At 36.5% G+C, this 15,648-nt stretch overlaps 3 protein-coding genes across 5 annotated transcripts in view; all 3 read right to left on the bottom strand.

Annotated features, from left to right (window-relative positions):
- Positions 1 to 15,648, bottom strand: part of LOC138187071 (uncharacterized) — a 55,447-nt gene that overhangs the window by 20,829 nt on the left and 18,970 nt on the right. The window contains exon 1 of one of the 3 annotated variants that reach the window (XM_069127540.1): positions 293 to 560. The exons of the other annotated variants lie outside the window; for them this stretch is intronic. Within the exon in view, the coding sequence (XP_068983641.1) occupies positions 293 to 310 (18 nt within the window). The 5' untranslated portion in view covers positions 311 to 560. Of the gene's footprint in view, positions 1 to 292; positions 561 to 15,648 lie in introns of those variants that run through there. 3 annotated transcript variants of the gene reach the window in all.
- LOC138187074 (uncharacterized) overlaps positions 1 to 15,648 on the bottom strand; it is a 31,396-nt gene that overhangs the window by 15,443 nt on the left and 305 nt on the right. The window contains exon 2 of the mRNA XM_069127549.1: positions 9,059 to 15,235. Coding sequence (XP_068983650.1) covers positions 12,945 to 15,235 — 2,291 coding nt within the window. The 3' untranslated portion in view covers positions 9,059 to 12,944. The remainder of the gene's footprint in view (positions 1 to 9,058; positions 15,236 to 15,648) is intronic.
- Positions 4,825 to 9,345, bottom strand: LOC138187099 (uncharacterized). The gene is made up of 3 exons (XM_069127579.1): positions 9,277 to 9,345; positions 7,996 to 8,110; positions 4,825 to 7,397 (listed from the first exon to the last, which is right to left on the bottom strand). The coding sequence occupies exons 1-3, from the start codon at positions 9,343 to 9,345 to the stop codon at positions 5,200 to 5,202; spliced, it is 2,382 nt and encodes a 793-aa protein (XP_068983680.1). The 3' UTR covers positions 4,825 to 5,199.

The raw sequence follows: 15,648 nt of genomic DNA, 5'->3' as shown, positions 1-15,648 counted from the left end.
TTCGAAGGTCCAGATAGTTCTTTGGTATTATCGACACGATATGTTAATACATTTCATTATGTGCCAAAACTTTAAATCGAGACGTAGGAATCAAATCTTTAATTGCTATGGATTTGTATCTCTATTTGGAAATAAAATAATAATAGTTAAATTCGCTGAAAATAGGTATCTCAAGCAGACGGTTTTTTTATACCCTCCTTGAATTAGAATTTAGGATTTGTTACTCTGCGATATTTAATTTCTAGCTGTTTGTTTCAAAAATACTTATCATATAATCATATTAAATGCTTACCGTCCTACGATGGGACATGATGCCAGAAATAAGTACTTTCACGAAACAATATATGCACGATAGATTTTCAATAATTCAATTTGTAGAATTCAGTTCACTCATAATTATTTAAAAAATGCACGAAATGTCTTGGGTAGTTATCTATCGCAAAAAAAGAACAACTGTAAGAAATCTTTACACTGATTCTCGCGATTAACGGATATCGTATTGATTTGTACCATTTACACGACTGCCACAACCATACTGGGTACTTCTGAGGATACTTCCCCTTTACATTCAGTCGACATTATTTCAATACATAAACACTTCTTAGTTCTCCTTGTTACATGTTTAAATGTAACGAATTATTTTTAAATATTCTGACATAGGAACAATAATATTTTTGTACTTAGTATATCTAGGAAATATCCTAATTATAATGTTAGAACAATCGAATGCCAACTATTATATGATACATATTTCCTATAATATAAAAATTAAAAGGAGCAAAAATGATTGCACAGCTTCGACTACTACTTATTTTTGTTCCATGTTGCTACATCGGCAACGTTCATAATCCATCCAGCGATCATAATCCAGCATTTGAATTATCTTTAATTTCTTGGAGCATAGCTTCCTTTATCGCGGCAATTCTTTTTCTCTTTACTTTCGCTCTATTTCGACGTTTCCCACTGAAACTGTCGTATTTCCTGCGATCTCTCACGCGTCGAAACACTTCTTCGTCTGAAATTTCCTCAGTAGGGAAATGCTTCGCCCTAATCATATTCCCTTCTTGCATCTGCATCTCCGTACACTTGGTACACTTACATCGTATCTATAATTTCTGTGAATGTGTACAACATTGCTCGATTCCTGGTGCACTTGTCCCAATTATATCGAATAAGATTGCGTTCTGGCTCACGACGTAAAGAATCATCGGGCTCTCGTATACATCGGCTTTGAGCTATTGGGTTTGCAATTAAGTGATTGCGGATTTTGTCATTAGGTGGTTTTGAGTGCATAGATTATTTTTTATTATTAAAATATCCAACTTTTACTTGCGAAAGTATCCTGTTTATTTTTATTTTTTTATTTTCATTAGTGAATTAATTAGTATTGCAACTATTGCATGAAGCATTGTTCGTGTATTTATCTTGAGAATTTTCTATTCTATACATGAATTTAGTAAATTAATGTTGCGAAAAAGAAAAGGTAGTCCACTCACGGTTTATTGCTCGGGATTATATCGAGCGGATAATGACCTTATTTTGCTGGCCCTTATGGCTACTGATTTATTCTTCTTTTCAGGGTGCAACATGAAACCTCTAGATCTCTAATAGGTAGGGTTTATAAAGAATCCTTTAGATTTTTTATAGTTAGGTATAAGGGAATCTTTATATTCTTGATCGGTAAGATTTATAAAGCCACTCTGCGCCTTTATTATGTTCGGATATGTATGTATTATGCAGGGCTTATGAACACACGTTTGGGTTTCTCATTAAAGTATTGAAATTAAATTAGATGTTCTATCAGGTAAAGTTTTTCAAATTTGATGGGACAGGAACTAGATGGAACGTTTGTGAATCAGGTGCGTGGTTATATAGAGTATCTTTAATGCTAAAAAGCAATGCTTCCTAGAAGCACTAATCCGTTCCTAATAAGTACTTTAATATTTAATTAATTTATACATGCATTTAATTATACATGCATAATTAGCAGTAATGTTTAAGTAGATAAATAGTATAATTCTTTATGAGACGCATCATTCTCTTTTTTAAAATAATTTTACCACAGACGAAGAACAGGAATAGACGTGATATTCAGTGCTTGTTCGACTCTCACATTTTGCGGGTCGCGTGACCTCTCCATACCATTTTCTTGTCGCATGCGAAGTTAATATTTCAGTTTAATACTTGTTTGAATTAAAACTACAATCTTGTACGAAATTATAAATAAAATATAAAACTGGATATCCAATACTTGCAACGAAATATAATTCTATCTTGCTACAATACTTCAGTAAACACAACACACTATCAAAATAATAAATTGCTGTACTGTAAAGTACTGTAATAAGAATTGAATGAATCGTTTAATCAGTTTTAAATAAAATTGCAATTTCATATATCTGAAACAAAAATGTGAATTTTTAAATCTTTCCTATTTTCATCTTAGTATTCTCAAACCAATTATTAACTATATATTACCAAGTATAGGTAATCTTATTCACCATCAAAAACTCGTAATACAATCTTTCGATGAAAGCGTTTCGATAATTCATAGATAAAGAACAGACGATGTACCTCTATGTGCCACAGTGTACCTCGATGTCCCAGGACATCCCACGATGTTATTATGATATCCCACTCTGCCCCACGGTAAATTCTCTTCGTGGTTTTTGTCCCACGGAGTCTCACGGGGTACAACGGTTTCCCATGGTGCCTCACGGTATTCCATGCTTCCCCACGGCTTCCCATGGTATCCCACGGTTGCCCACGATGGCCCACGTCCAGTCTAGATCATCCAAAATACTGTTCGTGACTTTTGGTGATCCAAACTGCATTGTATTAGCGTAGGTCTTGGCTTGGTATCGTTTTCCAAAGATTAGTCAACTGATTAATTTTTGGAAAACAATGCCAATTACCAGGTCTCACCGATTACATTACACATCGATCTCGACATTCAACCTATTGGCAAGAATGCCGAGTTCTGACTCCGCTTTACCATGGGCCTGCCGGGCCGGGACAACTGAACAGAATTATGAATGCACGGCCCCAACTGAACGAGCGACGTCCACACCCGCGCCCCCCGAACAAAATTACGGAGGACGTGAAATTGCAGGTCCCTGTCCGAGCACCCAAGTACCAATCGGACAGGACTGCAGATCCGCGACTGAATCCTCAATAGATTCGTAAGCATCACCGACGCTACAACTCCCGTGACGTGATGCAAACGTCGAGCAGTCATCGAGCAGTCACCAAAGCAGAGGCGTCCTTGCGGCGACTTACAAATTGAAAGAGCTGTCCAGTGCACGTTTACCTGTATGCACCCGGAATACGCGCGAGCGAATATGCCATGCGATCATATTTTTAAATCATTAATTTAAAAGTTAGGAATTGATGTTATTGTTTTAGATTAAATATCAGGAGAATAGATTTATTATTTTAATTTTTTAGATTTTTCAATTTTACAATCCATCAGAATTTTATATAACCATTTATAAAGTTTCATAACTTAATTCCAAGTATATAAAACGGAGCACACTCAAACGACCACATAATGGAAATGTAGCGAGTATCTTTTGAGATAATTTCAATCACGACGCATTGTAGTGAATTGTAGAGAGCGTGAAAAACATTGATATTTTTCGATATCGGTATTACAGAACACGCGACACAGAGTCCCATATAATGTCAGGTCTAGTCGCGTTTTTATAATAGCGACTGTGTGAAATATCGATACATATACGAATTACCATCTCACAGAGAATTATAATATAAATGTAATTTAGTTTTAGGTTTAACTCGATCTTTACGTTCAGTTTTAAATTTCCGCTTCGGTCGTTCTAAAAGCTCTTTATGTTGTTTGTTTCCATAACGATCAAAGAACTAATATTTTGCAAATGAATGGCAAAAAAGGATTTGTCCGAATTCTTTTATGCAAAATCAGTAATATTTTAGGAAAGAGGAGGGGCGATGGTATCGTGGAAGAGAAGGTCGATATTCAGCGTAATTTACCCAGTGAACTCGGTTGTTTTCTTACTATGTTAATATCGTTTTCGACGTTATTGACTTAGCGTGGCGTAGGGTTAAGACCTTAGTAGTATTTGATATTACAGTTGACTCGTTTTCACTTGGACTCCTTTAATTAATTTCCACTACGTGTGTCTGTAAGAAATCCGTCTACATTAAAACTTAAATAAAATAGAACATTTAAAATCTTGTTTGTGACCTTATATATAGATGGTAATTCCATGTTTGTTGTAGCTTTTTAATAAGATAATTGTTTAAAAGATATACAATAAATATATAATTATTGATAGTCATAACATTATTAAATTATCGATATTTAACTTTTCGCCATTTAATAATTATCGTATATTAAAAGTAGGAAATATTATAAATTTCTGAAGTGAACACTATTATTATAGCCATAATTTACCAAAAATAACGTTCGACAGTTCGATAGAATTCCTGCTAGACAAAGCTAGGTATTTATCACTGTGTTATGATACAGTAATTACTGTAATATTCGAACAAACGTTTCAAATATTTTTCAGTAATAACTATAATATAACGCCGAAAAGACCGTGTCTTACACATATATATTTATATATGTATACACATATGCTTATCAGTGACAAACACAATGTAATATAAGTACTCAGCAATGTGTTATGTTAATTATATTACATTATTTTTAGCATAAATACTGACTTTTTCAGCATACATGCTATTTATTGTAACAATATTAACATATATATATGTGATATACATGTTATATATTGCAAAAAAATAACAGCACAGATAACAACTGAGGTATAAAAAATTGTTCTTGTCAGTATTATGTCACCTTGTCATTTTTTAATATATTGCTTTTCTTACTTTTACTAACTGTTGTTCAATTATCTCGAGTAAATTAATATTGTTACATCGTTCGTGTTATGAAATGGATAAAAAGTTTAGTTTGAGAACATGTATTTCTCTAAGTTCAATGCAAGTCAATTTATGCGATATATATGTTTGTAAATGACCGTCAACTTTGTTAGACACATTTCTAAAACTACACGTACAAACGAATAATACTAAGTTACTACAAAAATTGCATATGGTGGTAAAATTGTAGATCTTTATACTAATAAAAATGAGAAATAAAATATTCTGAGTAAGTAGACACCGTGCCACGAACGTACGGTGCAATTTTTTCCGTCATATTCTATGAATTTCCATTTCATCGGTTCTAACTTCTTCATTCAAAGAATTCAAATTTGCACCAACTAGAAGCGCTTCAATCTCGTGATATGTTTTTCCTTTCGTTTCCGGTACCCATATGAACGCCATAAAAAATGCCAAACAGCATGATGTCGCGAAGATATAGTAATTCGCATACGATCCTACATTATCGGTAATCACTTGATACAGTTTCGGCACGGTAAAACCAATTATACCATCGAAAATCACAATGATGGCACGAACAAAGCCTTTTAGTTCCGCAGGAAATAACTCGCATAGGAGGACATTGGGTAACGTACCTAAACCAATGTGAAACATTACTTGATATATAATTAGGTCGATAACGGGAAGAGGTGAGACGAGGGAAACGTCAGACTTATATTGAACTAACAAAAGATAAGTTGCTACAATAGTCAATGTAAAACATGTCCCAAGCGTAGACAGAATCAAAAGTGTTTTTCTTCCAAGAGATTTCACTGTTAAGGTGGATAAAGTGCCAGATATAAGGCCGACAGCCAGGACCAAAATCGTCACTGCGGTTGCTCCGATACTGATCGTTGTTTTGCCAAACAGCACTAACAGATACTGCATAGTGATGAAGTTTCCGCTAAGGTGTTGTGCCATGATCAAGCCAAGCATGATAAACAACGCTTTCCTGTTGCTTCGTTGTAGCGTTGCTCGCAGCTTGGTTGACAAGTTATATTTAGTTAAATCTATGTGTGTCTCATCTATGTCAGCCAATTCGCGTAAATCCTCATTGGATTGTGTGCATGAATCGCTTGTTGATCGTGATAGTATTCCGCATGTGGGGTGTGGGAGTATGTCAAATGTGGGGTCTGGGAGTATTTCGCTTGAGGATGATCGGTGTATTTCGCTTGTGGATGATCGGTGTATTTCGCTTGTGGATGATCGGTGTATTTCGCTTGTGGATGATCGGTGTATTTCGCTTGTGGATGGCTGATTTAATTCACTTGTGGATGGCTGATTTAATTCGCTTGTGGATGGCTGATTTAATTCGCTTGTGGATGGCTGATTTAATTCGCTTGTGGATGGCTGGTTTAATTCGCTTGTGGATGGCTGGTTTAATTCGCTTGTGGATGGCTGGTTTAATTCGCTTGTGGATGATCGGGGTATTTCGCTTGTGAATGATCGGGGTATTTCGCTTGTGGATGATCGGTGTATTTCGCTTGTGGATGATCGGTGTATTTCGCTTGTGGATGATCGGTATATTTCGCTTGTGGATGGCTGATTTAATTCGCTTGTGGATGGCTGATTTAATTCGCTTGTGGATGGCTGATTTAATTCGCTTGTGGATGGCTGGTTTAATTCGCTTGTGGATGGCTGGTTTAATTCGCTTGTGGATGGCTGGTTTAATTCGCTTGTGGATGGCTGGTTTAATTCGCTTGTGGATGGCTGGTTTAATTCGCTTGTGGATGGCTGGTTTAATTCGCTTGTGGATTTCTGCTTTAATTCGCTTGTGGATGGCTGGTTTAATTCGCTTGTGGATGGCTGGTTTAATTCGCTTGTGGATTGTGGGTGTAATTCGTGCGTGGTTTGTGCGTGTTGAGCATGTCGTTCCATGTTCAGTTTGTGCATATTTATCAAGCTTTGGTAATGTTCTGACGACTTCCGTGCTTGCATCGTTTGACCTGTTGCCACCGAGAAATACGGAGTTTCGGGAAAACACGTGTTCGACAAGAAGGATATAAAGGATATTATTGCAAGAATCTGCAGCAGTGACTCGTACATCAGCCAGAGTCCTAGGACGCAGGTTAGCAGTAACCCGATAGATACGTTCACTACGCTTCTGATGTTGATGTCGGCGACTTCTGGCACGTACATGGGATTTATTGTGTGCGCAATACCAACTCCTATACCGAGAATCCCCCGAGCCAAGTATAGCATTGTCACAGAAGTTGTGGCGTAGATGATGTACCAGCCTAAGGTGAACATTGTGTTACATAAGACGAGGCAGCTTTTACGACCGCTGCGGCTGGCCAACTGTCCAGCCATAAGTGAACCGATCATTGAACCAAGTACTGTAAAAGAAACGATCCATGAAGATTCGCTGTGTGTTAACGTTAGCGGCACGCCGCCGGTCCCGCATATTAGATATAGAAGAGAAATCGTTGTCCATCCGTTAACTGAACCGGCTATGACCATGGTTAGCGTTGCTGAAATGAGAAACATGTAATGCTGTATATAACATATGTTAATTGTAGTGCGACTGTTTTATAAGTACAGTGCGTATATTTAGGAAAATTTATATTTTTCATATATACTCATAATATATTTATAATTAATACATACCGCAGGCTATAAGTAATTGGACCCCTCGCGATGTTAGCTCGAATACTTTCCACTAGTTTTATTTCTTAACTATTTTATTATTAATCTGTTAATCCATTCTCATTATTTGTGCATTAAGCAAAGTACTACATGAGGTAAAATACTACATGAAGTAAAATTTGTTAGACTTGCGATAAGTATAGGTGTATTAATGTGTAATAATGTACATTATTTCGCTTTCAGGTTTCTCATAAACATATAAAAGTCCGCACTCGATTTATGATATAATAAAGAACCAGTGCAATGAATATTTGAATCGAAATGTTAAATTTATCGTAATGTAGGATGGAATAGAAATGCAACATTATACGATGGTACGCAAGTCAGTAGAAGTGAGAAATAATTCAGGAACATCACTATGAAACATCAATTCGAGGAGGCAAAGGTAATTGCATTCTGCGTATTAAAATTACAGATAAATACCTAATGTAGATGGTAGACATTGCCATATTCGTTGTTTGAAGAGACTACGAGCTTTCCTATTCGATGATAAACCGGCACGATCGGAACCACCGTCCCGAAGCAATCCCCTGGGAACCTGGAAAACATATACCTTTGTTAAGAATAGAAATCATAATTCTATTCTAATTAGATAGTCAAATCAAACTATTGAGCGAATATAAATTCCAAACCACGGAAAAGATATTAAGAAGTATTTAAATATTAATATTTTTACAAGGGAATTAAAAAATTTTCCTTCTCCTGTCTTAACAGAAATATGATTTATGGTATTTCTACCAACAGCATTAAAATATGCTTGATGTTATTTGATGTTATTATAGATAGAAGACGTACTCGAGTTTTTCACTGACGTTTCCTAAAGGTTATTTATGCTTTTGACATCTTTCTTTTAAAATCATTTCCTTTGAATGTCCTCCAAATCCATGATAATTTGAAAGGTTTTTGTATGTTTCTTAAATATCTTTACTAAATAATGAAATATACTAACATGTCGTATCAATAATACCGAAGAATCGTTTGAACCTTCGAATATGATTCGATATTTATAAGACGTAACAGTTTTAAGCTTTGAACTTTATGTTTTGGTGGGTCGTGACAGTTTAAATCAGGGTGAAATATTCAAAATTTTAAATGATCACGATCGGTCAAGGCACAAGGTCAAAGATTTAAGATTACTGTGATTTTTAAATATCGAATCATATTCGAAGGTTCAGACGGTTCTTTGGTATTATCGATACGATATGTTAATGCATTTCATTATGTGCCAAAACTTTAAATCGACACGTAGGAATCAAAACTTTGAAATTTTGGCAATACTTGCAAGTTCTATAAATCATAATGAACCTTCGATTCAATTGTAGATTCGAAATTAATAGTAATTGCTATGGATTCGTACCTCTATTTTCTTTTCTTATCTTTTTTATATTCTCGTTGAATTAGAATTTAGGATTTGTTACTCTGCGATATTTAATTTCTAGCTGTTTGTTTCAAAAATATTTATCATATAATCATATTAAATGCTTACCGTCCTACGATGGGACATGCTGCCAGAAATGAGTACTTTCACGCAATTATATAATCACGATAGATTTTCAATAAATCAAGTTGTAGAATCCAGTTCACACATAATTATTTAAAAACTGCACGAAAGATCATTGGTAATTATCTATAGCAAAGCAAGAACAACTGTAAGAAATCTTTACACTGGGTCTCGTAATTAACGGATTTCGTTTTGATTTGTACCATTTCCACTACTGCCACAACTATACTGGGTACTTCTGGAGCTGCTTCCCCTTTACATTCAGTCGACATTATTTCAATACATAAACACTTCTAATATTCCTTGTTACATGTTTAAATATAACGAATCAATTTTCGATATTCTAACATAGGAACAAAATATTTTTGTACATATTATATCTAGGAAATATCCTAATTATAATGTTAGAACAGTCGAATGCCAACTATTATATGATACATATTTCCTATAATATAAAAATTAAAATGAGCAAAAATAATTGCACAGCTTCGACTATTAGTTATTTTTGTTTCATGTTACTACATCGGCTACGTTGCGATCATGATCCAGCATTTGAATTATCTTTAATTTCTTGAAGCATAGCTTCCTTTATGGCGGCAATTCTTTTTCTCTTTGCTTTCCCTCTATTTCGACGTTTCCCACATAAACTGTCGCGATGTCCAATGTTGTCCAATGGTGTCCAACGATGTCCAATGATATCCAACGATGTCCCACGATGCCCCACTGTGCAGTCCAGTCTAGATCATCCAAAATCTTCTTAGTGGCTTTTGGTGATCCAAAGAGGACTGTAGCGTAGTTCTTGGTTTGGTATTAGATTAATCAACTGACTAATTTTTGGAAATCGATGCCAATTACCAGATCTCACCACGAGGAGGTGACTACGCACGAGAACCGTCCATGGGTTATTTAACATTACACATCGATCTCGACATTCGACCTATTGACAGAATGTCGAGTTCTGACTCTACTTGACCGTGGCCCTGCGTAAAGAAATAGTTGTTTCGTAGCCTAACTCCGAAACACATATCTCTATCGCAGCGCTTACATGAATTTTTACAAACGTAGAAAAGCATACATAACGCAACATCTATCTCCTACACGACGACTACATCGATCAGTGCAAATATCGTACAATAATTCGCATCCCTACTGGTAGCATTCGGCATCAAAGGTACATTTCTCTAACTTTGAACGAGAGAAAGAAAATGTAGCTACCGACACTGTGTATATACAATTTTGTGTCTTGCAAGGGAGGCATACGAGTCGTTGCACTAAACTGTTTAACATGTTATTTTCGCGACTCTAAACTCTTGAAGGTATTAGAAAGAAACTCTAACATGACCGCAATAAGCTTCCCTGAAAAATGGGAAAACACGGAGAAATCCGAAGAATCGGACGGTAATATAAAAATCAGGGTGCGCCCGGAACGAACGAGATCGCGATCTCTCGAAAGAACAATCAAACCTACGCGACGTACCCCCGTGTACCGGACAACCCTAAGGATCAGCGGAATGCCCTTCACTCGGTTCCTGTTTCTCCGTTCGAAACTTACTTGAGTCGCGGTCGATGGTGCTGACCGATGATGCCAGTGATCTACTGGTGATGCAGCCGTGGATCCAGCACACGGGCCGGCAACATAACACACTCCAACTGAACAAATGGAACCCGTGGAGAGACCGCTAAACCGGATTACGAATGCAAGGCCCCAACTGAACAGTGGGGTTCAACCTCGCGGGGCCGAATAGGATTACGGAGGACGTGAAATTACAGATCTCTGACCTAGTACCGAAGTATCAATCGGGCAGGACTGCAGATCCACGACTGAATCCTCAGCAGATTCGCGAACATCACCGGCGCGACAACTCCTGTGATCCGATGTAAACGTCGAGCAGTCATCGAGCAGTCACCAAAGCAGAGGTGTCCTTGCGGCGACTTACAAATTGAAAGAGCTGTCCAGTGCACGTTTACCTGTATGCACCCGGAATACGCGCGAGCGAATATGCCATGCGATCATATTTTTAAATCATTAATTTAAAAGTTAGGAATTGATGTTGTTGTTTTAGATTAATTATCAGGAGAATAGATTTATTATTTTAATTTTTTAGATTTTCAATTTTACAATCCATCAGAATATTATATAACCATTTATAAAGTTTCATAACTTAATTCCAAGTATACAAAACGGAGCACACTCAAACGACCACATAATGGACATGTGGCGAGAACACTTCTCAGATGATTGCAATCGTCGCGACGCAACGTTATGAATTGTAAGGAGCGTGGAAACACTGATATATTTTGATATCGGTATTACAGAACACGCGACACAGAGTCCCATATAATGTCACGTCTATTACGGTTTTTACAATAATGAGTGTGTGAAAAATCGATACATATACGAATTAGCATCTCACAGAGAATTGTAATACAAATGAAATTTAGTTTCTGGTTTAACTAAATCTTTACTTTCAGGTTTAAATTTCTGCTTCGGTCGTTCTAAAAGCTCTTTATGTTGTTTGTTTCCATAACGATCAAAGAACTAATGTTTTGCAAATAAATGGCAAGAAAGAATTTGTCCGAATTCTTTTATACAAAAATTGTAATATTTTTAAAAGAGGCGGGCGATGGAACCGTGGAAGAGAAGGTCCCTATTTAGAGTACTTTACCCAGTGAACTCGGTGGTTTTCTTACCATTTTAATATCGTTCTCGACGTTACCGATTTAGCATGACGTAGGTTTGGGACCTTAGCAGTATTTGGTATTACAGTTGACTCGTTTTCATTCGGACTCCTGTAATTAATTTCCACTAGGAGTGTCTGTAAGAAATTCGTCTACAATAAAACTTAAATAAAATAGAACATTTAAAATCTTGTTTGTGACTTTATATATAGATGCTAATTCCATGTTTCTTGTAGCTTTTTAATAAGATAATTGTTTAAAAGATATACAATAAATACATAATTGTTGATAGGCAGAATTTTATAAAATTATCGATATTTAATTTTTCGCGTAAATTATCGTATATTAAAAGTAGGAAATTAAAAGTGAACACTATTATTATAGCCATAATTTACCCAAGATAACATTCATCAGTTCCATAAACTTTCTGCTAAACAAGGCTAGACATTCATCGCTGTGTTATGATACAGTAATTACTATAATATTCGAACTAACATATTCAAATATTTTTCAGTAATAACTATAATATAACGCCGAAAAGACCATGTCTTACACATATATAATTGTATATGTATATACATATGCTTATCAGCGACACACACAATGTAATATAAGTACTTATTATCAATGCATTATGTTACTTATATTACATTATTTTTAGCATAAATACTGACTTTCTCAGCATTCTTGCCGTTTATTGTAACAATATTAACATATATATATGTGATATACATATATGTGATATACATATGTTATATATTGCAAACAAAAAATAACAGCATTGATAACAGCTGAGTTATAAAAAATTGTTCTTATCAGTATTATGTCACCTTGTCATTCATTAATATATTACTTTTCTAACTTTTGCAAGCTGTTGTTCAATTATCTCGAGTTAAATGATATTGCTACATTGTTCGTGTTATGAAATGGATAAAAAGTTTAGTTTGAGAGCATGTATTCCTCTAAGTTCAATGCAAATCAATTTATACGATGCAAATGCTTGTAAATGACCATGACCTTTGTTAAACACATTTCTAAAATTACACGTACAAACGAATAAAACTACGTTACTACAAAAATTGCATATCGTGATAAAATTGAAGATTTTCATCGTTATACTAATAAAAATGAGAAATAAAATATTCGGAGTAAGTAGACACCGTGCCACGGACGTACGGTGCAGTTTCTCTTGTCATATTCTACAAATATCCATTTCTTCGATTCTAACTTCTTCATTCAAAGGATTCAAATTTTTACCAACTAGAAGCGCTTCAATCTCGTGATATGTTTTTCCTTTTGTTTCCGGTATCCATAGGACCACCACGATAACTGCCAAGAAGCATGATATCGCGAAGATAAAATAAATCGCATACAATCCTACATTATCGGTAATCACCTGATACAGTTTCGACACGGTAAAACCAATTATACCATCGAAAATTACAATGATGGCACCAATGAAACCTTTTAGTTCCGTAGGAAATAATTCGCATAGGAGAACATTGGATAACGTACCTAAACCAATTTCAAACACTACTTGATATATAATTAAGTCGATAACTGGAACAATAGAGAAGTTGGAAACGTCAATCTTATATTCAACTAACGAAAGATAAGTTGCTAAAATACTCAATGTTAAACACGATCCACCCGTAGAAATAATCAAAAGAGTTCTTCTTCCAAAGAATTCCACTGTTAAGAGTGTTAAACTACCAGATACCAGGCTGAAAAGCTGGACCAAAACCGACGCTTCCTGTGGATCGATAACGATCGTTGTTTTGCTGAACAACACTTCCAAATACTGCGTAGTGATGAAGTTCCCGCTAAGTTGTTGTGCCATGATCAATCCAAGCATGATAAACAGAGCTTTCCTGTTGCTTCGATGTAGTATTACTTGCAGCTTGGTTATACAGGTATATTTATTTCCATCCATGTATATCACATCTATGTCCGTCGATCCTCGTGAATCCACATTGGGTTGTATGCGTAAATCGCTTCTGGATCGCGATTGTATTTCGGATATGTGGTCTGGGTTTATTTCGTTTGTGGATGGATGGTTTATTTCGCTTGTGGATGGTCGGTGTATTTGGCTTGTGGATGGTAGGTGTAATTCACGCGAGGATTGTAAGCGTAATTCATCTGTGGGTTGCTGGTGTACTTCGCATATGACTTCTGAGTGTATTACGGATGCGGATTGTGAGGGTGAAGTGCTACTGGATGGTAAGTTTAAATCGGACATGGGTTCTGTGTCTACTACTTCCCAAAAGGAGTCTGAGTGTACTTCGCGTCTTGATTGTGAGGGTAAATCGCTTCTGGATTGTGAAGGTAATTCGCTACTGGACTGTGGGGTTAAATGGCGTCTTGATTGTGAGGGTAAATCGCTTCTGGATTGTGAAGGTAATTCGCTACTGGACTGTGGGGTTAAATGGCGTCTTGATTGTGAGGGTAAATCGCTTCTGGATTGTGAAGGTAATTCGCTACTGGACTGTGGGGTTAAATGGCGTCTTGATTGTGAGGGTAAATCGCTTCTGGATTGTGAAGGTAATTCGCTACTGGACTGTGGGGTTAAATCGCGTCTTGATTGTGAGGGTAAATCGCTTCTGGATTGTGAAGGTAATTCGCTACTGGACTGTGGGGTTAAATCGCGTCTTGATTGTGAGGGTAAATCGCTTCTGGATTGTGAAGGTAAATCGCTACTGGACTGTGGGGTTAAATCGCGTCTTGATTGTGAGGGTGAATCGCTTCTGGATTGTGAAGGTAAATCGCTACTGGACTGTGGGGGTAAATCGCTCCTGGATTGTTTTTGTAATTCGTATCTGGATTTTGGGTGTAATTCGTATCTGGTTTGTGCGCGTAGAGCACGTAGTTCGATTTTCACTCTTTCAGGATCTACGATGCCTTTGTAATAGGCTATCGACTTGCATGCTTGCTTCTTTTGACCTTTTGCGACCAAAAAATACGGAGTTTCGGGGAAGCACATGTTCGACAAGATGGATATAAAGGATACTATTATAAGAACCACCAGGAGTGGCTTGTACTGTAGCCAGATTCCTAGGGCGCAGGTTATTAGTGACCCGGTATATACGTTCACTGCGATTAGAGTACCTAGGGTTCCTCTGATGTTCATTTCGGCGACTTCTGACACGTACATGGGATTTATCGTGCGGGCAATACCAACGCCTATACCGAGAATCACCCGAGCAAGGTATAGCACTGGCACGGAAGTTGCTTCGTAGATGATGAACCAGCCTACGGTGTACATTGTGCTGCATACAAGGAGGCAGTATTTACGACCGCCTAGATCGGCCAACGGGGCAGCCACAAGTGAACCGATCATTGAACCTAGTATCGTCAAAGAAACTATCCACGAAGATTCATCCAGCGTTAACGTCATCGGCACGCCGCCGGTTCCGGATATTAGATAAGGAAGAGAAATCGTTGTCCATCCGTTGATTGTGCCGACTATGACCATGGTTAGCGTTGCTGGAATGAGATACAGGTAATGCTATATGTAGCATATGCTAATTGTAGTGCGGCTGTTTTATAAAAACACTTCGTATATTTACGCAAATTTATATTTTTAATATATACTAATACTAATAACATATTTATAATTAATACATACCGCAGGCTATAAGCAATTGGACTCTTCGCGATGTTAGCTCGAATGCTTTCCACTAGATTTATTTCTTAACTATTTCATTATTATTCTGTTAATCCATTCGCATTATATGTGCATTAAGTAAAGTACTACATGAGGTAAAATACTACATGTAGTAAAATTTGTTAGAGACTTGCGATAAGTGTAGGTGTATTAATGTCTAACAATGTACATTATTTCGCTTTCAGGTTTCTCGTAAACATATAAAAGTCCGCACTCAATTTATGATATAATA

Source organism: Bombus flavifrons, chromosome 14 (assembly GCF_040668555.2).
Source record: "Bombus flavifrons isolate JBK064 chromosome 14, iyBomFlav1_principal, whole genome shotgun sequence".
In the NCBI taxonomy this organism is placed as follows: Eukaryota; Metazoa; Arthropoda; class Insecta; order Hymenoptera; family Apidae; genus Bombus; species Bombus flavifrons.
The sequence above is the reverse complement of the archived record's forward strand: the minus strand, read 5'-3'. Positions and strand labels throughout refer to the sequence as shown.

Excerpts from the sequence above, each read along its gene's own strand:
- LOC138187099 (XM_069127579.1), bottom strand. The coding sequence starts at position 9,345 with ATGTCGACTGAATGTAAAGGGGAAGCAGCTCCAGAAGTACCCAGTATA. Across the intron at positions 8,111-9,276 it reads TTGTGGCAGTAGTGGAAATG|GTTCCCAGGGGATTGCTTCG; the intron begins GTACAAATCAAA and ends TATGTTTTCCAG. Across the intron at positions 7,398-7,995 it reads ATGTCTACCATCTACATTAG|CAACGCTAACCATGGTCATA; the intron begins GTATTTATCTGT and ends TTCTCATTTCAG.